This window comes from Poeciliopsis prolifica, unplaced genomic scaffold (assembly GCF_027474105.1).
Source record: "Poeciliopsis prolifica strain line A6 unplaced genomic scaffold, Auburn_PproV2 SCAFFOLD026, whole genome shotgun sequence".
NCBI classification, from domain to species: domain Eukaryota; kingdom Metazoa; phylum Chordata; class Actinopteri; order Cyprinodontiformes; family Poeciliidae; genus Poeciliopsis; species Poeciliopsis prolifica.
The window spans coordinates 4,085,363-4,110,759 of NW_026562401.1; the positions used below are offsets into that span (position 1 = coordinate 4,085,363).

Below are 25,397 nucleotides of genomic sequence, written 5' to 3' on the forward strand. Positions count from 1 at the left end.
ATTTATAATATACAGTTTCATAAACCATGTATTTCACATTTGTGTTGCCATTCTCAATGTCTTCTTTGCAAACCTTAAGTAGGACTAAAATTATTTACATCAAAATAAGTGGTAAAAATGTAAATCAAAAAAAGACTGCCATAAACAGAGGACTAAAATGAGAGAGGGATGTCATTTGTATTTAATATATACACCAGGAGCAGTTTATGACATCTAAAGCATGAGATATGAGGGCAAAACACTGAAAAATGTCATTTCCTCAGTTCATGTACAGCTTCAAACAGAGAGGAATTGGGAGGGCTTAAAAAAATGCTTCCTCTTATCTGAAGTTACAGCTTCTATTTGTGGCTCTTTAATCAGATTCCTATTCAATTTAAAATGTCAAAAATTTTCCTGATGACAATCACTGCAAAATAACTGAGCAGAATTGCTATTAAGAATATTCCTCGTGCCTCCACAGGGCTCAGCTACAGGATTTTGTGTCTCTGAAACTGTGAAGAGGAAAAAAAATGTCTTATTTTTTCCTCCGTCAGAGAATTTCAGCAACGCGCCGAGAGAAAAGTATGGAGAGGAAACGGAAAAAGAACGGGGCGAGATGAGGGTCAATCTAGGCTGCTCTATCCCCACAAATAAAATAGATTAAGCAAACCACAACAAATTAAGACGTCTTTAAGAGGATACATGATTGAAGAAGAAGGCATTAAAAATAGAAAATAAATATACAAAGTGGCTGAAAATATAATGACAGGAACAGAAAGAAAATAGGGAAGATGTGAAGCGTTTTTTTTTTTTTTTTTTTTTCCTGGACGTAAGTGACGGAAAGCTGAGGATGAGACAGCTGGGGTGTCTCAAAAAGACCATCTCTCCTGTGTGCGAGGGTCCGTGGAGAGCGAGGGGGACTCTGAGGGCTGGCTGCTGCTGTCTTCTCCGTTCAAACTCATCCGACACACTGGACACGTATCGTGCTGCAGAACCACCGGAAAAGAAGGCAGACATCAGCTTGCAGCTGTTTTTTTTTTTTCAAAAATATGGTGTTATTACTGTCAAACTAAACAACAAAACAGTGCAGCATGTTCCTACCAACACATTAATTCAACTTATAAACTGAGCTTTAATCAAATCAAACTAATTTCAGTGGATGTCAATGGAGGATAGTACATGGCTATCTTTCAATTAAAAATGCCAAGTTAATACGAACACTTTCAGCAAGTTAGCCATCCTCTTTAACCTTTTCTGATTTTGACATGTTAAACCTCCAACTTTAATGGAATGTAACATATGTAAAGCAGAAGGACAATGCAAAAAAATCTCGTAAGTATGCATTCATTCTGTCTCTGGGGTGAACACTTTATAGGAACCACTTTCCGTCTCACTCAGCTTTGCACATTTAGCGGGATGTTTTAATATTTTTGCTCTAGCTCAGTGAGACTGGATAGAGAACGTCTCTAAACAGCATTTCACCTGCTGAGAATCTGCTGAAACCCAGAATCTCAGAAGTGTTCAGATCTTCCACCACCATATTTCTGCATGATGTGTTCATCATTCCCATGCAGATGATGAACACATCATCATCTCATCATCTCTCATTTGACCAGATCGCCTTCCTCCACGGCAAATCAGTTTCCCACAAACTGATTTGTGGAAACTTAGAAATACACTAATATATGATTACCGGTACATGCTTATCTGTGTCTTTCCAGTATATAAATCCTAATGAAATTGGCAGAATATAAAAAGTTTTAAGGGTTAAGAATAGTCTTTCAAAGTACTTTTCAATTGCAAACTGCAACCTGATCGTTCCTTTCTGATGCTGATCTTGCACATGGAAATTTGTTATAATTATAATTTTTCTTTTTTTTTTGCTCTATCCTGGAAAGCTAGTTTGAATGTGGTTTTACATCTGGATTTATTTTTTTCCCAAGAACAGCAAATGAATCATATGCTTGCCGTTCTGTATCGTGACTCACCATTTCCAGCCATGGTACTATACAGTCTGAGTGAAAGAAGTGGTTACAGGGTAGCTGTCTGACTGGTTCTCCCAGTGCAAAGTCCTCTTTGCACACTGGGCATTCCATACAGCAGTCTGCAGGAGACAAGAGGAAAACATGCTTTAGTTCCACTGATAAAAAAGCACTTCTCTTTTGTGGGTTTTTTTTGTTGTTGTTGTTGTTCATTTATGAGCATTATATTCTTTTTTTTTTTTTTTACAATTCAAAGATAATGAGTTAGTGCAAGTTAAACTATAAAGACAAAGTCACAAAGGGTCCACTGCAATTAGTTAATGGGATAAACAGCTAATCTTGTCTAGATTGATGAATATTTTACCCTAAAAAGAGTTTTAGAGGTTTTTATTAGCCATAGTCTTTCCATTTAAAAATTATACAATTAACTGGATTTCTCAATCAACTGTTGGCTCATTTTGAAATTTAAATGCAATAATATGCACTAATTTTCATTCAAGGATTAAAGCTGTACTGTTATGAGACTTTAAAGACAATAAGTATTGAATTTGCCCATGTTTAATGTCCGTTTATCTAAATACAAAAATCAGCTGAAGTCATCGTTTCTGGATGTTCTGACATTAATTGAAAAAAAGAGGGAATTAATAATTATAGAAATAGGAAACATTTTACTTCATTTTCATTTGAAATACCTGTCCAAACTTGAAACATTTTTTTTCCAAAATTTAAGACTGTAGTAAGCTGACCGGAGTCATTTCATTCTGAATCTAAAAGATACATATAGACAAATATTAATTAAAAATATATATTTTCTCAATAAAAGGAAAAAACCTCATAGTATCGCATTAAAGTGAGTCTGTGTATGTGAACAGCACTGAAACACATAGAGTAGAGCCTCTGGATTTAATAACTAGTTGAAAAAGTTAGCAGCCATGACCAAACAGTCCAAATAAAGTAACCGCTGTCCATGGAAAGGAGTTAAACTGGCAACTCAAGCACAGCTATAGTCAACTTTAAGGACAAGTGTAACCTGGTCAGAAACTAAGAGGCACGAAATATGACAGACCTGCCTGTTCCTGAGTTATATTGACAGTCGGGAGGGAAGAAATCTTCTCTTTCTCCGCTGGAGGAGGGCCTGTGTTCTCCAGTTGACCTAGTAACTAACCACACACACACACAGGTAAACTCGAGGGTAAAAGCAGGTGAAAGTGTGGTAAGAAAATTAGTTCACCTGCGTTATGACAGCGTCTAACCCTCCCTGTCCCCATGCGTAATCGCCTGGGTTGGAGTGCAGCATCCCTGTCCTGTAAGAGACAGAGGCGCAGCCAAGCTGGAGATGAACAGTTTCAGAAAAGCAACGCTGGTGAGCGAAGCTGCTTAGGTTTACCATGACAGAGGAGTAGAGCCGGGAACTCCAGAGTTGGCAAAGAGTCCAGCTAGAAACTGCTGCACAATCCTGTGAGAAAAAACACACAACAGCAACTAAAGTTAGAACCAAATACAAGACTCATGATAGCTGGAAGACAATTATCTGAGTTTCTTTCTAAATTAAAATACATGTCAGAAATTGCATTAATATTTCTAGAAACCAATCAAAGATTTTCTTTGAACTTTGGCTGCTTTTTCACTCATTCCTACTTTAATGCTGAAGCAGTCTTAGAGAAACTCTCTGACCTGTGAATGACCCAGACATGGGATGTGCAATACATTGCAAATCTATAATCATTGCAGTATCACTGTATACAATATGCATATTGTGGAGAACTGCTTAAACTGTAGAAAACAGATTAAGCAGTTCAATAGGCATGTTTAAGAAAATCATTATGAAACTAAAACTAACTTGCTTCAGTAACAAAAACAGTCGATGTCGTCTAGAAGTAGCTTTTACAACGACAACCTAAACAATGTTTTGTTGCTTATTCACTGCAAGTCATATTGTTATTGCAACATTTGTTGACATTATTGGAAGTTGCCTAACATCACAGCATACAGAGGTTACTGATAAGGATGCTGTCTTGGAGATTGTTAGGTAAATGTGTCTGAATCATGTAAGAATCACAAGATATTAGGTTACAGGAGGGGTCTGCAGTTCAAGAAAGATTTAAACCATCTCACTGAAACTGCTGAGCAAAGCAGACACTCCAGAAAGCTTTTTTGTTTGCTTTCACAAACATATTTTCTATGCAAGTTACTACAATCTTTTCATGATATCTTGTGCCTCATTTTGCTACATGTCTAAAGAAATCACCCTCCATGATTAATGAAGCATATATTTTGAGTATTGCCGGCAGATATTGAGTAAAGGGACATTTAGAAGCAGAAAAAGACATCTCTTTTAGGTGAGTTCAATTCTCTGAAACTCTAATAAGAAGCATCATTTCCGTGACCGTCTCCTTAAAGGATTGACCCGTCTACGGAAAACACAAACCGGCAAAGAATCCATTTTAAATGGTATATTCAAGAACTTTTCTCTGAGAAGAAAAAGACACAATTGGCTCCAGTTATATTGCTAAGTTTAGATTTTTGCTTCTTTATTTGAGCAAAATAAGCAGCCAAAATCAATTTTAAAAATTTAACTGATTGTCTGAGGATCAAGATCAGTGTCTTTGGAGAAAAACAAAAAACATGTTTCATTTTTATTTCTGGTTAATTTTATTTGACCAGCTGATTTCTAGCCTTTTGCAGCAAGTTATGTGTGAACTGGGAATGTGCATGTGGCTTTTTGCTGTGAAAGTCATCTTGTATTTAGTCACTGCACACACAGCAAAGAGAACTGCAGGGCTGCCCCTGAAACATCCAACAAGTTGCAGCAAATCATTTTGTGCGTCAGCTGTGAGCGACTCCAGCGACCGCACTGGAGCTGCAACATGTCTCAACCGCCGCTGTTTGTTGGAAACAAGGCTAAGGTGGTAGAAACAGCTTACCCCTCAACCGCTGGTGAGCGATCTGGCCTGCTGCTGCCTCTGGACCTGTATCTCCTCTGGCTGCCTAAACGAGGAGGACGCCCTTGCCCCCAGGAGTCCCCGGATCCTAGCAGTCCCCCCATGGATCCTCCCAGACCTGTGGGGACAGATCCCCCTATCGATCCGCCTCCCAGCCCTCCCAGATCACCGAAGCCCATCAGGCGTCCTCCAGGGAGCCGGTGCTCGGAGTCAGGACTGTCTCTGTCTGTTGTAAATGGCCGCTCCAGTAACAAAAGGTGCCATAGCTACAAAGATGTCAACAACAAAGAGGGGATAGTATGAGAAATTATACGTAGAAAACAATGAGAAATAAGGGTCAAAAGAAGAGAAGACGGCGAACTGAAACATCGTTGATGTTTGTTTGTTTTCCTTCAACAACCCCCCAAAAACTCGTACCTCTGCAAATTGTGTGGCTGTGTCATCCAGCCCATTAGCGCCGCCCTCTAGGAGACTGAGGGAAGCAGCGCACAAGGGGACAAAAGACACATTATTATGAACATACATTGAACCCCTCATTTCTGAACAATTGTAGTGCCATCCTGGAACCAGACTACATGGTATGCAGCTTAAACAGAACATTAGTCTGAAGTCCAATCACTTGGACATTGACACGATTACTTATACGGACAATTAAAGCAGAGGGAGAAAAGCCTCATACCTGGAATCCTCTGTTACTTCCTCTATGAAACCTGAATCACATCTTGGACAGGTGAATTCCTGGAAGGAGGCAAAACAAAGTCTGAGTCAAACATTTTCATACAGATAACCAGGGACTGAAGATGTTAGTTTAGGTCACGGATGGCCAAGACCAGTCCAGCAACTTTTAGATGCATTTCTTCTCCAACACGTTGATAGGTCGTTACTACAGCTCTGTGAAGCTGATGAGGGAATTCAGTCATTTAATTTAGGTGTGTTGGAGAGAAGACGCATCTAAAAGTCTCAGGATGCTAAATCTCAAGAACTGGGTTTGAGTAATCCAGGTTTACGTGGTGTGATTTGTCTAAATGAGTGAAATAGATGTTAGAAAATAGGACAAAAAAAAAAAAGACGAACAAATAAAGAGGCATTATTTTAGGTGGGAGGAGACTGAACCAATAAATATTTGTTATTCTTACACTGACGTTCGGTTTAGAAAAAAGTATGTGGCTGCATATTTCAAAGTGAATTCATATTTATTTCAAAAAGATTTTAACTACAATTGAGAGGGGAAAATTACTATGGGATACAGGAAAAAAAATATTATACACTTGTCGTTTTTATTTTGCAAAGCTGTGTCCTGGACAGCTGACATTTAATACCTAAAACTTCCAGAGCACTCAGTACCAGACTACTTAGCTAGCCTCCAAAATTGTACTTTAATTTGAAAGCAAATTGACACCACTCAGATAACATGCATGCTATTTATATAAAATTGATTTAATAAAAAGCCGAAGGCAAAGCAAGAAAATAAGACGTGTGAGAACGCAGACCAGCACTGAACAAAATGATCCTCATAAAAAACCTTCAAAATTTGCTGTTTCCAAATTCAGATTTTCCTCTTTTATATTTTAAGTTACATATTTTACAAAATGAACACATTCTTTCGACTGGATGGACAATGTGGAACAGCTCAAAACTTACAAATAAAAAAAAAAATTACTGATATTTAACGAGACAAAATTATTAATGTGTAAATTCCAATCTGCCAATTATTTTTAGAAAAAAATAATGGCAAAACATTCGTATTCCAGATATAGCAAATTAAAAACTTCACCACCAGGATCGACACATATGACTACAAAGTCTTATAAAATTACATAATTTAGCTTGTGAATGTTTTCTTTTTTGCTGACAAAACGTGCAGAAGCATGTAAATAAACTTTGCTTTAAATGTATGTTATGCTCTAAGTTTTATGTCATAATCCAATATCTTTGTATCATATACCTCTATAAACATAACACAAAAAAAGTAAAAGACAGTAGTGCCATTATTTGACATGTCATCTGAAAACACTTTCCAGATTCCAGTGTAAAAACATCTCAAAGTATTTTTACATGATAATGTCAGACCCTTTGTTGAATGACAGCCAGTGTTTTCTGAATGTAACCCAGGAGGTAGAGCTGGTCTGGCCGACCACGCCTTGAGTGTCAGAAAACAGTGAGACAGAATGAGGAAAACGCCACCATCGCTCAGATGTTCTTTTCCTAATGACAGCCAGGGCTTTCAGGCCATGAAAACAGGGCCGAGCGAAGATCCAGAACATGCAGACAATGAGGAGGTGATCAGATTAATGTCGCCTGCATATGAAGCTGTATTTAAAAAGTGTTCAGGAAAGTGCTTTTGGAAAAACGATATAAACTTCTCCATACATACATGACCTTATTCCAGGAATTACATTTCATTAGTCTGATTTGACCAACATTAGGATCTGAAAGTGCACAATTGGCAAAACCAGATTGTGCCAGTCGTCACTTGCCCAGTTTATCCTTTCTGTTTTACACATGCGCACATGATCCTAGATGAATGAAAAATGATACTTGGGAAGTACCGAGGTAGTGTGCTGTGATACTTGGGTGCTGTAGTCATCATGCTGACTGAGACTGAAATGTCATGAAATGTCTTTCAAGTAGCAAACCTATTTTGAGTGACAGCGTAGAAAAATAAATAATATGGAATTGATCAAAATGAAGATTCAAATGAAGCTCAGGATTTAGACCTCTAATTAGAAGTGTTATAAGTATACACAATACAAATGTGATTTTATAAAACAATAATTAGCTAACCTGACTGATTATGGTTAAGTATTAGCTTATCCTTTACTATAACGCTAATGTAACAAATGCAACTATTTATTTTAAGCTTCACTTTGTTACAACTTATTGAACAAATTTGCCAAAAAAATAAATAGGACAAGAAAAACAATTTCAACTACAGTCGGTCAGACATTAAGTGAGTGTTTGTTTCCCTGACACAAAATGATGTCTATCAACATGTGAAAGGGCGATACGTATATTTAAAAAATAAATCGATCTGATTTGATGTTGACAACTCAAAATTATTTACAGATGCACTAAAAAACAAGACTGAAAAGTCAAGATGACCAGATGTTGCTGCAACATCTGGTCATTTCATAGTAGGAGTGATTACTGATGCAGGAAGACTTTAAGTGTACACTATTTAAATCAAAATTAAAAGTGTAAGTAGCTATTTAAAAAGAAAACTACTTTGTACAGAGGTGTGTCAGCTACTCATTCAGGGAGCAAGACTTCAGCAGATAACAGGAAGGCTTAACATTACAGCAAAGCTGCTCTGTTGGATGTTTTTGCACTTTAAACCTCTGGCTGCCATGGAAAATGTGAGATCTGGAAATGTTGGCAGCATTTTCAAATTCTCTGAGATAAGCAAAGAGTTTAAACGTGTCAAGAAGACACGGATGTTGCTTGTAATACAACATATGAAAACTATTAGAACACTTTGACCAATAGAGAATAGAGAAAAATATTGGATGGTCTTCTTCTACCATATTATTTTATAGTTCTCAAAGACAATTTGAATCAGCAGGTTTAACACATACAAAATCAGCTGCTTGATTGAAATATGGAACAAAGAGGCAAGTGTGACCACGTTTCTTAGATTAACTTTTAAAGTGATAAATGTATTTAATGCAACACAAAGTTGTCTCCAAAAGCCCATTAATGGTTTTATAAGACTAATCAAAGATCTTACAGATATGATTCGGCTACAATAGAAGCTCCTTCAGTTCTTGTCAAAGTTTAGATTTACTCCCAAGTCTTTCAAAAACAAACATATGTACACATATATTCTAAGTATCTTGATGCTGACTGTAAAATAATTCACTAGTGGTCAGTTCACTCCTACTTTTGATAACAAAACTGAAACTAAACACTTTTAAGTGTACACTCTGGAAAATTCCCCAACTGGTCCTGTCAATAATACGTTATTTTTATTTTTAGGAGAAACAGCAACTGCCGACTTTCTGTCAGCTAATTTTTAAAAAGTTGTCGAGCTTTCTGTTGCTGTTGACCAGCAGAAATATCGCGAACATACCTGAAGTATCTTAAGCACATTTTTAAGCAGAGAGTTTTGGCATAATCATGTTAGACGTCTAAACCTTTCGAAAGTAGACAGTGTTTGCTTTTAAGATCTGTTGACACGTTGGCAGGAGTTTATTTCGCGAGTTTACAACAACAACAACAACAAACGGGGCTAACAAGCGCTACCAGGCTAGCTGGGTTTAGCTTTAGCAAGCAGGCGAAAGAATCAAGATATTCTCCGGCAGGCAGCGCTGTCAGCCCCGGTGCTCCACAAAATAACACGGCACATAAACTAAAGTCATCTGACCTACCGGGAGTTTGGGGTTCACCTCTCCCTTACAACAGTGACAGAAAAAGCGATGCGGGGGAACAGCCGCAGCCTCCGCCATCTTCCCCAAAGAAGCACAAACACTGACGTCGGTCCTCCGCCAACCGAAGACAGCTGTCGGCCTGGTATGGCAAGTAGTTGCAGCATATTATCAAATCACATTCTCATACTACTTCACTCTATACTACAATAGCGTTGCAGGTAGGTTTTAAAATTAACAATATCTATAATATTATTCATATCACTAAGACAATTGTCATGGACTGTCCACACATTTAGTAGGTAAACACATTTTATTGTTATTACTTTTACTAATTTCATCCAAGTGGAGTGTTTTTTGTTGTTGTTTTTTGCATTTAAACGTCAGAAATTTTGAGTTACTGGTCAGATAAATAAAACAGAGCGTCTCCTGATGAAATCACACCACTGCTTTACAGAAAGGAGCTCAACCAACGAAAAGGGTGGAATGATACCCTTATCTTTGGAACAAACTTCCCTCAAATCTGAGTTGTGCAGAAACTACTAGGACTTTATATTTGGACTACTCGAGTGGTAAATGTTCATAAATCTACATGTTGTTTTATTTTTAGGAAATTGCAATCCAACAATTTAGGTCAAACATTTTAGGGAGTGTGACACACCTGCATCTGTAATTCTCAGTTAATTTAATACATCGACATACATGGAAACATTTTTGCTCTAATGGAAACGTTAGTTTGTGAAAACAACATTTAAAGTAAGAACATCAAGTACACCAAACGAATCCCAGCAAATTGGTAAAGACATGCAAAAGAACTACGTTAATATAAAAAAAATATAATTTGAGAAGCATTGCTCTAAAATCTAAAAAGCATGCAAATAACTAACACGGATGAACTTGGCTGCCTAATCAAATGTATTAAATAATAATTTGGTCTACCATACTCCTCCAGGCCGACAAGCGGCGCTCCACCACAGCCTTGGATACCGGAAGTGCTCCTGTGTTGTCATCGACGAGTCGCATGTGTGCGAAGTCTGCCGTCTTTGGGATGCATAGAGGCGAAAGTTTCTCCTGCCCTGACAGACGTCCGTGTGCAAAGTTAGTGCTGAAAACACGCTGAAGTTGTTGTTGCTTGTAGCCTTGCAGACCTCGTAACGTTTATACTTTCACTGACACACCGCGCATCATAAAGAGCAGGTTTTAAGGTTGTATAGTCTTCAGCCGTAGTTTCTTGATGTATTTCTTTTATGCCTTAAATAACAACGATCTGTTTGCACGTCATCTTAGTGAAACAGCTGCAGTTTTATACTCATTCTACCTCGTTTTGCCGCGTACAAACCCAATGAATTGACGTAATAAATTGTTTACATTGCAGTTCCTTGCAAAAATGGTGATATTTTAAAACAAATCTATCGAGTTATCTTGCTAAACCTGTTTTTTTCCCCCGCTGCTTTTAATCAGGGTTTCCCAAATATGCCACAGATTCTCAGTTGACTTTGACTTTGGGCTTTGATGAAAACCCTGTGCTTGTCGCTCTGACTGTATGTTTACAGTCTCTATCCTCCTGAAGACCTTTGCAGCCCTTTAAGGGTTTTATATATATATATATATATATATATATATATATATATATATATATATATATATATATATATATTTTGTCACCACACTTGGTACTTCAAATACAGGGCTGAAAGTAACATTTTTGTCTCGTCTCACTAAAGCACCTTATTCTACATGTTTATTGTGTTTATTTATTCTTGCCTTTATGCAGATGACGGCCCAGGAGATCCGTCTGTGTGGCCTCCTGCTGCAGGAGCATTTTGGAGAGGTGATGGAGAAAGTGGGAACTCACCTGCTCCGAAGTGGAGTGCAGAACTTGAGGACCATCGTCCAAGAAACCAACCTCTCGGTGGATTTGGTGCGGCTATCCAACGTTTTCTGCCTATAATTATGAGTATCATTTAAATTTCGCACCAATGGCTTGTGATGTATTCAAGCTGGTTATTTTTGTTCTCAACTTATTAGGAACTATTTTTATTTTTTAGTTTGTAAATGATGGCCGGTAATATTCGACTTGCATGAAATAAATTCAAAGCACTTAGATGTTACCGCATAATTACATCACAATTCATATCAATGCCATCTCTCAAAATGTAGAAGAAACTCAGGGATGATGGATGTTTTTTAATGTTTCTTTTTCATTAAAGGTAAAGAAGTGTCTGTGCGTGCTCGTGCAACATGGGGCTTGTTGTTTCACTTCTGGCCGTAAAGGACCGGGCAGCCCCACAGAGTACCGGGCCTGCTGCGATCGGATCCTGAGAGTTCTGCGCTACCCGCGTTACATCTACACGGCCAAAACGCTGTACGGCGACACGGGCGAGCTGATCATAGAGGAGCTGCTGCAGCGTGGCCACATGACGATGAGCAGCACGGTGAAGACGGTCGCAGACCGTCTCACGCAGAACATGGAGGGTCGGTTTTCATGTCCACCAGAAATCTTTAGCTGCAGTTCTCTTGTTTCAAAAGCTTTTTGAATTTAATGTTAGGGTTATTACAATAACAAAGATTACTTGGCGACTAATTGTCTCTGAAATTATTGTGATAAATGTAGACTTTTAGACCATTTAATAATATTCTCAAAGATTAATAAAGCCGTAATTTCTAAAGAACAATGCTGCTGGGGCTGGTAGAGATTTTAAAAATCCAAAATGATAAAAAACAATGAATGAAATTGAAATAAAAACCTGCACATAACTGAAACAATATGTATTGAATTGTGGATTGTCTGTAAACAAAATTGCCCTTAAAAATGATGAATCATCGGTTTCAAACAGGTAAAACTGTCAATGTAAATTAACAACAAGAATAATCCACTTCTGAACTAGTCGTTAATTCAACTAGTAATTCTCTGGCCTGCTCCTCTTTTCAGTATTATTGATTATAAAAATGACAGAATAGTTTCTTACTTTTTTTTAAGTAAATGTGCAACTGTGACTACATGGCCCGACAAATACAAACACTGCTCTTCAGTGTTTGTGTTCTTCAGAAACATACCCATTTGTAATACTTTTCTTTAGGTCATGAATCACTTATAGAAATGTGATTTGCATCACCAAACTCCACACATTAACTGTATTTAATCATATTTTAAAATTCTTTCGTATTTGTTGATATTCTCTTTGAACAAACAGTGGAGAAAATAGTGAAAATAACAATAATATGGACATAAAACTACAATACTGACGGTTTTCTGGGGTTTTAAGCATTGCAATCTGGAATTTATTGTGAAAAAGACATTTCAAATTAATCAACAATAGGATAAATTCTGACTCCTAGTTAATAGTGTGTGTGTTTTTCATTATAGAGGGCCACAGCATGGATTACAGCGAAGTGTCTTCTACCTTCTCCAAACTGGTGGAGACCCATTTTCTCCAGCGCTGCCCTCCAGTTGGAGGAGCAGGAACTTCAGGCAGTGCCGCTCCTGGTGCGGCTCCTGCAGCGGCTGCAGCCGCTGTCAGCGTCGCCCCGCCAACTCCAGAGAGCTTTCCTGAGTGCTACAGCGTACCACATGTTTCGCTCATTGGACGAGGCAAACGGCAGCTTGTCCCCGAGAACGGAGAGGACCAGAGGAATGCAAAAAGAGCCAAGATGGACACAGAGGTCAGTGAATATTTGGTTCCATCAATAAGCTCTAAAATCACTGGCATTCCTGTGTTTTCATAGTTCTATGGATGTTTTATTTTTGTTTGCTCAGACACATGGTGATGAAGGAATTTACTGGCAGGTGAATTTTGAGCGTTTCCATCAACACTTCAGAGACCAGGCAATCATCAGCGCCGTGGCCAATAAGCTGGATCAGGTCAGATTTCTATCGAATTACTGAAAATGCAACCAAACTGTTAATGGATGAGCTTAAAATAAATATTTCAGTAATTTAATTCACTTTACCTTGCAAAAGTATTGATACCCATGGAGTCATATCAAAAACTTTCAAGAATTTCAGTGGGATTTTATGTGATAAACCAACAAAGCAGTATGCAAATTTGTGAACCTAACAGAAAACAATAGTTTTGAAGTTTTGATTGAAATTGCTGCACAACCCTTAATCACTAAACACATCATCTTGAGCACAATATTCCCACTGTGACACAGTGCGGTGGCAGCATCATGGAGTGGAGATGCTTTTCTTCAACACAGTCAGAGTTGATGGGAATTTAGATGGAGCAACATTCTGGGAAACGATGCAGAATCCTTGAGGCTGGTGTTGAGGTTTATCTTCAAACAAACTCCCAGAGCTGAGAAGGCATGGTTTGGATGAAGTCATGTTAATGTGTAAATGTTCCAGTCAAAATCCAGATTTTTCAATCTGTAGATGTGTGAAGATGGGAGAAAAGACTTTCAGGCTTATGTATATATATTTCTTCTTCCATGTATTTCCACAATTACATAAAAGATTGTGGCTTTACCTTTTGTGTGTTTGAATTCCTTTAAACACAAATTAATTATTTATTATTGCACTTAGTAAAGAATACATGATTATATTACAAAGGGAAAAAGCATCATCCCTAAAGTTATTTTAAGATTGTTCATATTGTAACGTTTCAGACCAGCAGTGAAATAGTGAGGACCATCCTGAGGATGAGTGAGGTGACCACTTCAGCCACCGTTGCCTGCACTAAGCCACTCTCAGCCAATGAGATCTTCAGGTCCCTCCCTGCCAGCTACAACATCCCCAGACACATTTTGGATCAGTATCTGACTCTGCTGGTGGACGACCCAGTACGCACGCCGCCTGCTGGGCGATTTCACTTCCTACCCACATGAATCTCTTTTACCATCAACTGCTTCTTTATTTCCCAGATGGAGTTTGTTGGGAAGACTGGAGAAAGTGGAGGAGGAATGTTTGTTGTCAGTATCCTTTAGTGCAGCTAGAGCCAAAGCTGGAATACTGAATGATCCAGTTTGGTTTATGAATCTGATAAATCGGCTGTATTCCTGAACTCATCTCTCAGATCTGCACAGAGCTCTTGCAAACCTGGCTCGAGCCACGGTTGAGTCCATCGTGCAGGAGAGGTGAGTCCGTTTGGGTTTCTGCGGGACGTACGTGTGACTTTCTTGTGAACTGACTTATCAATCGGTTCTTATTTTCATCTGCTGATCAGATTTGGCTCCCGGTCGGCTCGTATCTTCCGTCTGTTGCTGCGGAAGAGACACCTGGAGCAGAAGCAGGTGGAGGACTTTGCCATGATTCCAGCAAAGGAGGCTAAAGACATGCTGTACACGCTGCTGTCTCACAACCTGGTGCAGCTCCAGGTGAACCATAACAGTTTAATCGATAAGATACTTTTAAAATGTCCCTTTTGGGTTGTTTTATTTTGGAATTGTCTTTTGAATACAGTTATAAAAGTTGACAATTGTAATTAGATATATTGTGCAAAAGTTGTCATGTCTTTTCTTTACAGAAACTTTACTTTTTGTACCTGTGCTGTGTTATTCCAACAAGAACTACTTCTAAGTTCATTTCACACTGCTTAAAATTAAATTAAATCATGTTTTTTGGTTCAACACCTACAATGCTAAATTCAGAGTAGAGTGAGGTTATTGTCACATTGTTTTTTACTGAAAGTTAATTATTAAAAAATAAATCACTATTTAATATCAATGTGCCTAAAAGCTGAAATCCAATAAAGTGAAGGTTTCATTTAAAAAAATGCCAAGAAATTTAGAAAATTTATGAAAACTGTTTAAAAACCCTATAGAAACCTTTTGTGTTACTTTTACATAAACCTTGAATTAAGCAAATTTTATGGTCCAATTTTATCACTTTTCAATCTGGTAAATTAAAAGGCCTCTATTTCATCTTGTTTGACAAAAATGTTTTCCAGTCTGACAAACTTTCTCTGCTTCAGGAAATCCCCAAAACCCCAGATTTCGCTCCATCTCGCACTTTTTATCTTTACACCGTCAACCAGCTCCCAACCGCCAGGATGCTACTGCAGAACTGCTACAAGGTAGAAACTTAAGATCTGACTGGACGATTCCTTTCTTACTTTCTTGCTTCTTTCTGTCTGTTTTAGTTTTTCCACATTTGAAGCCACTGCTGATATATCCTTCATAGCTAAATTTGGGAAAGTAAGCAGATTTCACATGGAAATGTGTAGGATCCAGGTGCATATTTTTTGTTTTTGCAGCTTCTGCCTTTTCTAACATATTTTTCCTGCAGACCGTAGCCAACCTCATAGAGCGACGCCTGTTTGAGACCAAAGAAAACAAGTGGGTCCTAGACTAAAGAGTTGGTTTGATGGTTTAAGTCCCCGTCTCATTGTGGCTGACTGCTTTCATGCCGATTTTCAGGCGCCTCTTGGAGAAATCTCAGCGAATCGAAGCCATTCTGGCGTCTCTGCAGGCCAGCGGGGCCGAGCCCGAACAGCTGAGCGAAGTCGAGGAGATGATCTCTGCTCCCGAGAAGCAGCAGCTGGACGTCTTGAAGCTTCACGTTAACAAGTAAGAAGACAAACTGAAACTGTCTTTTTCAGTTTCCTCAACAGTCTCTTTATGTGTCTGTTTCTTGTCCTTTTCCAGGTTAGATTCAGCAGAGAACCAGGTAGATGAAACCATTTTTATCTTAGAATCCTACGTCAGCTCCACGTCTACATCTTGAGTCGTTATTGTCAAAATGTATCCAAAATGTCATCATTTTTAAAAATGATTTCTTTAGCGTTTCTGTTTACTTCGACTGAATATGTTTATTTTTCTTGTTTTTATTGTGTGGATCACGACTGAATAAATATCAAAACACCTTTTTTTTCCCTCAACCTGTTTTTATTCCATTAGAAAACAAACAAAACACACACAAAAAAACAAAACAAAACCTGTTCTGACCGTTTAAAATATGAAATTGTGGAAAAAGTTAGCAAGTTAAATAAAATAACTGTAGTTTGATACATTTTGCTTAAAAAAAAGAAGATAATTTACATAATTGCCCCTACTGACCCTGAAAATCTTGGGCAGTGCATTTCTGTCAGACCCTGTTGACACTGACTTTGGTCCTGGAGATTCATGTTGAACACTTCAAGTTGAACTTCATCATGTTGCCTGTTCGATGGCAGATTCTGCTCGTCTGGTCGTCTGCTTTGTAAACTGTCTCAGTCCTCCTGGTTTTCATCCTCTCTATGTTTCCGTGCGAAGAATCCAACCTTTGAGAACAACAGGACAGCTGAGATTAATACCTGGTTTGTAACACACTTATGTTTCCCCAACTTCCAAAGAGAGATTTATTCGGTTACCTTCCACAGTATGAATATAATGAGTGCTAATAGCAGCAAACCGCCTATGATGCTGCCGATCAAAATCCAGAGCGAGATGGGAATAGCTCGGCCCTTCAGCACCTCTAGGACGGTCTGGAAAGAGAAAACGGTCAGGAAATCACAGTGTTTTGCAAAAGTGTTCACAACTACAAACCTCATTAGTGTTTTGTTCTATACACAGACAGGAAGTAGTACGTTATTGTCACATTTTATTTTTCCAATAAAATCTCAAAAATGTGGTTTGCACATTGTCACCTTGCTAAAATAATGACCTAGTTTCCTTTTGTCAAAAAATGATTTTGTTTTGTCAAAATAACTGGCAAAAATGCCATAAGGCAGTTATTTTAGGAAGGTGACGATGTGAGTTCATTCCCCTTTACCTTGATACTCCTAAATAAATTGTAGTGCAGCAATTTTCCCTTATGTGTCAACCAGCTGTTTCTGCTTTTATGATGCATTTATATACTTCATAACATCAAACAAACTTTCATTTCTGACAAAGATAACATGAATAAATGCAAAAAAGTTTGTACAACTTGTTTTTGCAGTCACTGGCAAACAGTTTAGAGTTTTTGACCGGCTTTTTTTTTGCCAGGTTTTCAAGCATAAATGGCCTGTTTAATGTTATCACAGCTCACAGATTTAATTTCAGACTTTGACTAGGCAATTTGAAAGAAAACTTGTTAAAGCCGACAAAAGACTTAAAACAAGAAAAAATTTACACCTTCCCGAAGGACAATGAATCCAAAGATAAAACCTGACCAATAATGGAACAATTTAGATATAAGTATGTTCATGCAGGAATGGACAAATCAAAACTCTGACTTTAAGATAACTGGTTATGCATTTAAATACCTAAAAATAACTGCGAGTGAGCTATTTTTGCAAAGCCCAACAGTCTTCATATATGCAAAGCTGGTAGGAAAATACTACAAAAGACTAGCAGCTGTAATTATGGCAAATATTTTATAATTTTCTCTCTACGTCACAGTTACGGACTACTTTCCCATAAAAAACACAATAAAATACTGTGAGGCTTGCAGCTGTAGCACAGTGAAATGCTGAAAGCTTCAAATGATACTTTTTAAAAACTCAAATATCTCCTCCCTTTGCTGAGTGGAAGCATTCTGCAGTCTTACCTCCCCCTGGACTGTTCCTGCTCCCAGAGTGATGAGGTTAGTCTCCTGAGCTGAGAGACTGTAGGCGCTAATTATCCTCACTGACTTATATTTAACCTACAAAGTCACACACAAAGGATGAGCAATCTTTACATCATTTGGAAAGACTTCCACGTGACGCTATGTTAACTCACTTTTCTGAAAAAGTCATCATGAACTCTGCGGCTGATTCGTATAACCGCCTGCTGACCGAGCTGTCGCACCTCACAGACGACCTCTGTGCACCACGAGCGGCTGCAGTTCTGGACATAAAACATGCCACATTACAGCCTGTAAAATGACTTCTTGGTGTTTATTCCTGAATCAAAAAGCCTCACCAGTATTTCGTCATGCATCATGTCCTCGGGATGAAGGGGACGAACGTCTTTCTGTCTGGACTTCAGCTGGGCTACATCATTCAGCACGCTGCACTTTATTCCTGTGGCCTGAGGGGAGGCTTAGCAATGTCACATCGTTCAAATTCAATGCACATTAAAGCAAATCACGAAGGCCCACTCACGTTGTATGTGAAGACATCCGTTATAGTCATGAAGACCGCATCTTCTGCTGCCACAAAGGGCAAAAGCACACGCAGCTCCAGATTACTCACAGAGTAACAGCCGATATTCAGTAGCTACAAAAACAGACAAAAAAACTAAACAAAACACATCTTTTACCTCAACCTGTACAGTAATGACATCTAAACAGCACAGTGGAAATTCACCCTGAATGCCTATAGTTAAGATCAGTGGGTCTACATACAATCTTGCCAAGGGTGAATTTTAGTTCATTTTCATTTCAGAACTTGATCATTTTGAAAGAAATGTCTCTTTAATTTGTCAAATCTGCTAATCTGAGCAGTGAAGTCACACAGGTACAGAATTATTTTGTTTTCAGTGGTATTGTTCAAAAGGATTGGTCTGCTCTGCTCTCTGAGAAGTACTGAAGCCCACAGTGTTTTCCACTTTTTGTCACCTTACAACCAAAAAATGTGATGTATGTTATTTGGATTTATGTGACAGACCAACACAAAACTGCAGATAGTTACAAAATGGAAAATTATACATGGTTTTCAAAAAACTTTTTGCAGAAATCTAAAAACAAATGTGTGCTTTCCACCTCTGCAGGTGAAAGCAATGCTCTCGGCTCCTATTATTAAATGAGGTTAAAAATGTTGCTACAGCTGGCTTTAACACTGAGGATTTGTCGCTTTCAGTTCCTCTTTCTTTACTAACCTTTCAGACAGACGGTTGAAGGAGAAAAAATGAGAAACTTACCCTGATGTACGTGTAGAACTCTGGACCCATGGCTTCTGATGCTGTCCGTGTGGGATGGACCTCATAGCGGTTCAGGTTAGAGTCACTAAACAAAGAACAGCCAAACAAAAGAGCTCCATATCAATGATGATGACAAAAAAAAGTAAATAAAACTTGTAAATTAAGTGAATTCTGTGCTCAAACCTGCTAACAAAGAGATCTGGCTCATATTGTACGAAAGTCTGCAGCTGAACACTGTTGTCCCCCAGAGTTTCCTCTCTCTCACTGCTGTCACTGTAAGACAGAAAAAGATGGATATCACTAAAAACGTCCTTTTCTGTTAATTCTTTGGTATTTGAAATGTTTGGACAAGCTTACCTGGTAGCATTGAGCTTCATTTGTACCCGATTGTGCAAAGAGGTGCAGCTGAATTCAAACTCCAATATAAAATTCACCTGGAAACAAGGAGCAACAGATACTGGTGAAGTGATGCGTCCCACCTGAGGTGCAGGGAGGTGTGAAGAGATCAGCTTCCTCAGCAGCAGGTTACCTTTGAATGTGAGCGAAACACTGGGTAGCTGACGTTACACGAGTGGCTGTTTGAGCCAAGAGCGGTACACTCTATCTTGAAGTTGGCATTCTCCTTTGTTAAAATTAAAGGAAAAATAACAGCAATAAATATCGCACTCAAACCACGCTGCATGTGTAGGATCATTAAAGCAGAGTTTTACTTTGACGCTGATGCTGGAGAAGTGGAGGTTGCGTGAGTAGTGCAGCTTCAGGCTAGTGTTGTAGGCATTTTCCAGCCTGTTCTGGAGCTGCACTTCCACCGCCAGCCGCCTACGAGGGCTGCGAATCACATAAGGTTTCTGCCTGTGTGAGAAAACATGACTCACTCAGATCTATCAGCCAGAAGACGTTTTACTTTGACTGGCTTCAGGAGAGAAAGCTCCAGCAGATCTGTACCTTGTACCAGAGATGTCCAGGTTTGCCTGCAAGACCAGATCTGTTGTGCAAACATCATCTTCACCACAGTCTTTGAAAAATGGTATCTGGATAGAAGGGCAAGAAAGGTTATTAATGAAAATAAAAATGGAGCGGCGTTAGCTTTGTGCTGCGTACAAATTTCTTGACGCTTGTTGGCCAGCCTTCATCCAACACCGGACCGGTCTCTGTGTCGTTGATCTTAAACCGCAGTGAGAAGCTGATTGGGCGAATATAATCTGCTGTATCCTGTGGAGCAGATAGAGAGGCTTCAGCCACATTTGTTAACTAAGTACTTTAAAAGCAGCCAATTAGACCGGACAGAATATTTGAAACAAAATATAAGAAGTAAAAAAAAAAATACTGAAATAAGCAACAGAAACACTATATAAAAATAAAATCTAAATAAAACGAACACCTAAGTTGTGTCAAATGTGTATTTCCAATGCAGCAGATGAACATTTATGATCAGTTGTGCTTAAGAGAGTTGTTAAATCTGAGAGAACAAGGACTGCAGGATCCCATGAATGTGTAGCCAGGACAATGTTGAACCTCAACACCACAAATCCTGTAATATTCAGAGACCTCAAACCAGACTCATCAATTTTGAGAACACTATTTCATCGGAAAAAAATTCAATTGGCCCTAAGCAGAAAGAAAACATCGAGAACAATGCAAATGTCGGAGACCACTTTGTGGTCCAGGCTAGATTTTTTTTCATCACTGGTGTTGACGACATGGTTGCACAGATACTCACATATACATGGAACGGCAGGTTGTAGCAAAGAGTTTTTCTTGTTTGCACTCGGACTGGAAGCTGCATCTGTCTGTGGGAGCTTTCATCGAACAGAGCTCGCGCTGAAAACTTCCTGTCATCCAACATGGCTGACACCCAAAGATCTGAGGAAGAAGCATCAATCAAAAAGATGTGAGCTGGAAAATAAGCATCTTTTTTTTTAAGGTTGATCTGGTTTTATTTGGGACTGGTCACATTTAGTTTGTTTATGGACAAATCTATTTCCAGACAGTATATTGACAGCAGAAAAATGTTCAGCTTTGAAATGATTGTTTTTATATTCAATCTTTAATTGTTTTTCACTTTTGCACATGAGTCACGTTTTCCCTAACAGAGCAATTTAACTTTCAGGAACTGGTTCTTTAGTTCTTTTCTCCATAATCTCATTTTCTCTGTGGTGGAAAATTACCACAAGTTAACATCTGCTGATCATGTTATATGAAATGCTTGTGAACTCACCAAAATAACTGTTTGGTGACATGTACAATGTTTTAAGTTGTTTTCTAAAGCCTCATCAGAACCAGACTGTGTCGCTCCTTGTTTTGAATTCATTATCCTTGGTATAAAACTTGTGTGTTGTCTCTGCATGGCAGAGCTTTTCATCCAGACCTGCTTCATTACTGATTGTCCTACAAGCTCTCTGTATTGCGCACAATATATGAATAAATCCGATTGAGTGATTTCACCTGATGGTGGGTGGTAAAGCAGTTTTTTCCACAACATTCTACGTGTGAGAAAAATAACTATTTTACGATCATTTCATGTTGTTGTGCTGCTTCATCTGACTAAAAAAAATTATTTGTTCAGCATATGTTTTAAGGTCTTTATGTAAAATAAGCAAATAAATAAATGAAAAATAAAAAAACTACCAAAAGTATTGCTGTGTGTTTCAGGTGAGCGTGAAACGGCCGTGAAGCAGGCTGTGGCGTTGAGGCACGCTGACTCTCTGCCGCCCCTCTGACACGTCTTCTGAATGACGTTAATGGAGTGCGGCTGGAAGGACAAACTCACATTGATCTGGACGATGTTTCTGGAGCTATAAGAGCAGGAATGAGAAACGGTTATCTTACCAAAGATCCTAGCTGCTCGTAAAGCGTCACATTCCAGGAACCCTATGCAATAAAATCTGCTGTGGTTGCGATTATCCCCGCTTACCTGAGCAGCACGGCTCTGCCCTGAGCTCCCACTGCCAAATCTATCAGCTCATCACCGTCCAAGTCCAAGCGTGCACTTACGCTACGGCCAAAATACTGCAGAGAGGGGGAGAGGAACGACCCTAATATATGCTGGGAGGAGGAGAAAAGCAGATATTAGTGACTGAAATCTGAGATGCAGAATGTTTTCATAAAACAGAAAATCTGACCATTTTTTTTATACAGATATTTTTTAATGGTTGTTAAGCGACTTAAATCTGAGTTGTTAATAAGATATGAGAAAACATTCTTTATTTCAGGTGAATTATGTATCTACATATGACACAAAACTAAGGAAAACTCCTTGTTACTTTGTTAATAGCAGGGATTCAAAAGAATATTATTTGTTCCTGTGTCTGTGGAGGAATTTATGAAAATTATAACACGGTTTAACACATAAAATAGTTTCTTAGTATCTGCAAGCTAATTACCAAGGAGCTATTAACTTAATTCCACTTATACGAGCTGCAGAGGTACACATTTCTTCCTCTTTCGTCCACTCATTCAATATTTTCAGGTGCAAGAACTGGACATAAAGTGAAATTACAGCTAAAGACTTTTATAAATCCTGGGAAACTGCTGATCTGATTCAGTATTTTTAAAAAGTGGTTTACTTTTGCACTGCAGTGTACCTATCGTAACTACCTGTTTGCAGTCATGGATGATGTAAATATCGTGACCGTGGTAAACATAGATGGCCCCTCTGTGCTCATCCTCCAGCGGGGCTCCAACCACCAGGTCAGTGAAGCCATCGTGGTTCAGATCGGGAGCAGCCGCCAGAGCATAACCAAACCTGGCATCCTGAGACTTATTGTCTGATTTCAGAGTCCCATTAGATATAAATTTCCCCTCCTGTAAAAACCAAGAGACAAGGGGAAAAGAATGACCACCAAGTTATCAAAAATAGTTGTCATTGCATGCTTACGACGTCACTGCTTTGTTACCCCATTGAGAGTGTAGATGTAGACTTTTCCAGCTTCCTTGTTTCCTGAACCGAGATACATGGGAGCAGCGACCAGAAGGACGTCAGTGATGCCATCTTTATCGATATCCAGCCCGCACAGTTCACTGCCATAGTAAGAGCCAATCTAAGCACAGAAGCATGTAAATTCATCTTAGTCCCAGTAGGTGGAGCCCTTGCTATGCTGTTTGCAGTAATTGTTTTTGTTGGAGGAACATTCAGCAACAGAAGTTCACCTGTTCTCCGTTCAAAGCCTGCACGATGTCAACATAGCCGGTTTCATAGAGTTCAAATAAAACGACTTTGCCTTTGTGTTTGAATCGAGGAGCCCCAGCCACATACAGCCTCCGCCAGTCACCAATAACCACAGATGACACAGTGTACCCTGCACACACACACAAACAAATCAGACCGAGTAGCGGCTGCCTACAAATGACCTTTAAGGGGAAATAAAACTGGCCAAGCTGAATGTTTTTGACTGAACACTGACAAAATTGTTGATTTAAACCAATTGTGTGCTAATTTTGTGCAATAAAAAATGAAGTTTTACACACAAAAAAATCCTACAAGTGTTATAAAGTGAATTGCTTCTGTGTCAGAAGTTAGAATTGACCTATCATAACTCCTTTAACCAGGGTACATGTTTCTACCATTTGTACGGAGGGTTTTAGACACTTTAAGGGTAATAAAAGCTTTCAAGAAATGTTTAGTTTCAGCTATTCCCTCTTAGTAAACCTCAGACATACTTATTCTGATTCTCATGAAACATAGCTGTCTCAATAAACTAAGATGACACAACCACAGATTTTTAAAGGCAGAGTAAAAACAGCACTGGCGATACCCCAATAACAAGTTCTAAAAGAAGGGCAAAAATTAGATAATTCATTTAGAAGGGTTGGGATATTTTTGTGTTTATGAGGAGCCAAATTTAGACCCAAATGTAAAAACCAGCTGATGATTTATAAAAAGTTAGTGGTGGATTAAATGTTTTTCATTCTCATTGCATTTCTTTGTCAAGTTCTCTTTGATCATTAAATTTTTTAATGTCACTGCTTTCAGCTCAGTTTACTGTCTTGAACGAATGACTTTTTTATTTTATTAATTTATAAAGCAAAGCTAAAACAACCAAGTGTCTCTAATAAACCAGAGAATAAAGTTTGTCAAAAGACAAATGTTCAAGAAGCGTTAATAGCCCTGGGCAGATCAAACTTGACATCACAGAGCACAGTGATTATGATCGAAAAGAGTCTGACTCCCTCCATTTGGCCTGATCTCGCAAAGGGATTTGGTTTTGATGATCTTAAAACTCTGGAAAAATGTACAAATGCTCAAAATATATCTAAAATACAGAGGAAACAATTGTAGCCCTTGAAGACTCTTAAAAAAGCAATACAGAATTATAAAAGTAATTTTATAAAAATAGAATCTAGTACTAGGAAGCTATACCTGGATAATATAGTCAGTCATACCATTTATCTCCAATAAGGAGATTTTTATGCAAAGAAGGTTACTGTACAAAAACTCACAATAATCCAAGCATGCCATTTCAAAAGGTAGTAAAATACTTTTGGACTGTTGATTCCTCTAACAACCCTCGCTGAAATAAACCAGTCCAAACAGCAGCAAATCTGAATTTTAACGTAATTAATAAAAAATAAAACCCAAGTTCCTGGCAAAAAAAAGAACAAAAAAATAGAGAACTAATGACACTATCAAAGTCATCCCAGAGTGGGACTGAGATTGCAACAACTTCTTTTTAATCACCTTTTATATGAAAGCTAATAAGCACAAAAAGGTTGCTTGTGAAATCTTTGTACCTAAATAAGCAGCATGATTTTTGAGCTCCAATGGAAATTCACTTTCAAAGGCTTCTCTGGGGGGGATAATTACTCCGTTGGTCCCTTCCTTCAGCACCCCTCCATCCCAGTCGTAGGCGCCCACAATCCCAAACAGAATGCCATCCTGAAGAAATTAGTTTGGATTAAATGATGGACAAGTCAGTTTATATTTGCCACGAATTTAAAAATGAACACAAGTAGGACTCACATCCAGTGTGTGCGTTGAGAAACCGATCTGAGACATCTCCATGTGGAATGTGCTTTGGTTGTAGCCCAAGGTACCTAAAGGAGGACAGCATGTCAGCATCTCTTGTTTCTCTCCTTTCTTTGTTCGTATCCTCCTCCCTTCCCTTTCCTTGTTATGTCTCATAGGATCTGATCTTTAACGCCCTCAAAAGCCGATGCTGACAGACATTTCCTTTCCTCCTGTCCCTTCCTCTTTGATTTTCCTGAACATTTAAAGGTGGCATCAGTTTCAAAAGCCTTCCTCGCAGTAGTTTCTGGAACTACTGCGATATCTGGAGCTTTTTTTGTCTTTGTTGCTAGTTTTTTTTTTTTTGGTGCAGGTTTACAATTTTATTTCTCAGTCACATGGCAAATATTATAACTTATTCATATAAACCTATGGATAAATT

General features: G+C 38.5%; 3 protein-coding genes across 3 annotated transcripts in view; 1 reads left to right on the forward strand and 2 right to left on the reverse strand.

Annotated features, from left to right (window-relative positions):
- Positions 1 to 165: 165 nt before the first annotated feature.
- On the reverse strand, positions 166 to 9,396 carry rnf115a (ring finger protein 115a). The gene is made up of 9 exons (XM_055047680.1): positions 9,271 to 9,396; positions 5,583 to 5,641; positions 5,321 to 5,375; positions 4,886 to 5,169; positions 3,349 to 3,417; positions 3,193 to 3,265; positions 3,028 to 3,121; positions 1,968 to 2,083; positions 166 to 965 (listed from the first exon to the last, which is right to left on the reverse strand). Exons 1-9 carry the CDS (start codon positions 9,346 to 9,348, stop codon positions 849 to 851), a joined length of 945 nt encoding a protein of 314 aa, XP_054903655.1. The 5' UTR covers positions 9,349 to 9,396; the 3' UTR covers positions 166 to 848.
- Positions 9,397 to 10,262: 866 nt separating this feature from the next.
- polr3c (polymerase (RNA) III (DNA directed) polypeptide C) lies at positions 10,263 to 16,073 on the forward strand. Its single transcript, XM_055047678.1, has 13 exons — positions 10,263 to 10,365; positions 11,042 to 11,188; positions 11,478 to 11,742; positions 12,635 to 12,930; positions 13,025 to 13,129; positions 13,876 to 14,049; positions 14,131 to 14,182; positions 14,283 to 14,343; positions 14,433 to 14,583; positions 15,180 to 15,281; positions 15,494 to 15,543; positions 15,625 to 15,774; positions 15,853 to 16,073. Exons 2-13 carry the CDS (start codon positions 11,042 to 11,044, stop codon positions 15,929 to 15,931), a joined length of 1,632 nt encoding a protein of 543 aa, XP_054903653.1. The 5' UTR covers positions 10,263 to 10,365; the 3' UTR covers positions 15,932 to 16,073.
- A 37-nt stretch (positions 16,074 to 16,110) lies between these two features.
- Positions 16,111 to 25,397, reverse strand: part of itga10 (integrin, alpha 10) — a 34,130-nt gene continuing 24,843 nt past the window's right edge. Inside the window, exons 10-30 of the mRNA XM_055047676.1 lie at positions 24,971 to 25,044; positions 24,742 to 24,886; positions 23,161 to 23,309; positions 22,908 to 23,051; positions 22,609 to 22,815; positions 21,926 to 22,056; positions 21,640 to 21,806; positions 20,732 to 20,874; positions 20,113 to 20,223; positions 19,957 to 20,042; positions 19,722 to 19,863; positions 19,541 to 19,633; positions 19,369 to 19,445; positions 19,195 to 19,284; positions 19,012 to 19,096; positions 18,255 to 18,368; positions 18,073 to 18,180; positions 17,890 to 17,997; positions 17,717 to 17,812; positions 16,557 to 16,670; positions 16,111 to 16,466 (exon numbers count right to left, since the gene is read on the reverse strand). Coding sequence (XP_054903651.1) covers positions 16,416 to 16,466; positions 16,557 to 16,670; positions 17,717 to 17,812; positions 17,890 to 17,997; positions 18,073 to 18,180; positions 18,255 to 18,368; positions 19,012 to 19,096; positions 19,195 to 19,284; positions 19,369 to 19,445; positions 19,541 to 19,633; positions 19,722 to 19,863; positions 19,957 to 20,042; positions 20,113 to 20,223; positions 20,732 to 20,874; positions 21,640 to 21,806; positions 21,926 to 22,056; positions 22,609 to 22,815; positions 22,908 to 23,051; positions 23,161 to 23,309; positions 24,742 to 24,886; positions 24,971 to 25,044 — 2,435 coding nt within the window. The 3' untranslated portion in view covers positions 16,111 to 16,415. The remainder of the gene's footprint in view (positions 16,467 to 16,556; positions 16,671 to 17,716; positions 17,813 to 17,889; positions 17,998 to 18,072; positions 18,181 to 18,254; positions 18,369 to 19,011; positions 19,097 to 19,194; positions 19,285 to 19,368; positions 19,446 to 19,540; positions 19,634 to 19,721; positions 19,864 to 19,956; positions 20,043 to 20,112; positions 20,224 to 20,731; positions 20,875 to 21,639; positions 21,807 to 21,925; positions 22,057 to 22,608; positions 22,816 to 22,907; positions 23,052 to 23,160; positions 23,310 to 24,741; positions 24,887 to 24,970; positions 25,045 to 25,397) is intronic.

What these genes read in the sequence shown, in the direction of transcription:
- rnf115a (XM_055047680.1), bottom strand. Translation starts at nt 9,348, where the DNA reads ATGGCGGAGGCTGCGGCTGTTCCCCCGCATCGCTTTTTCTGTCACTGT. An exon ending in TAGACGCTGTCATAACGCAG is followed by an intron (nt 3,122 to 3,192) that starts GTGAACTAATTT and finishes GTGTGTGGTTAG; the next exon opens with TTACTAGGTCAACTGGAGAA. An exon ending in TAGTACCATGGCTGGAAATG is followed by an intron (nt 966 to 1,967) that starts GTGAGTCACGAT and finishes GTGGTTCTGCAG; the next exon opens with CACGATACGTGTCCAGTGTG.
- polr3c (XM_055047678.1), top strand. Translation starts at nt 11,042, where the DNA reads ATGACGGCCCAGGAGATCCGTCTGTGTGGCCTCCTGCTGCAGGAGCAT. An exon ending in CCAACCTCTCGGTGGATTTG is followed by an intron (nt 11,189 to 11,477) that starts GTGCGGCTATCC and finishes TTTTCATTAAAG; the next exon opens with GTAAAGAAGTGTCTGTGCGT. An exon ending in TGGCCAATAAGCTGGATCAG is followed by an intron (nt 13,130 to 13,875) that starts GTCAGATTTCTA and finishes GTAACGTTTCAG; the next exon opens with ACCAGCAGTGAAATAGTGAG.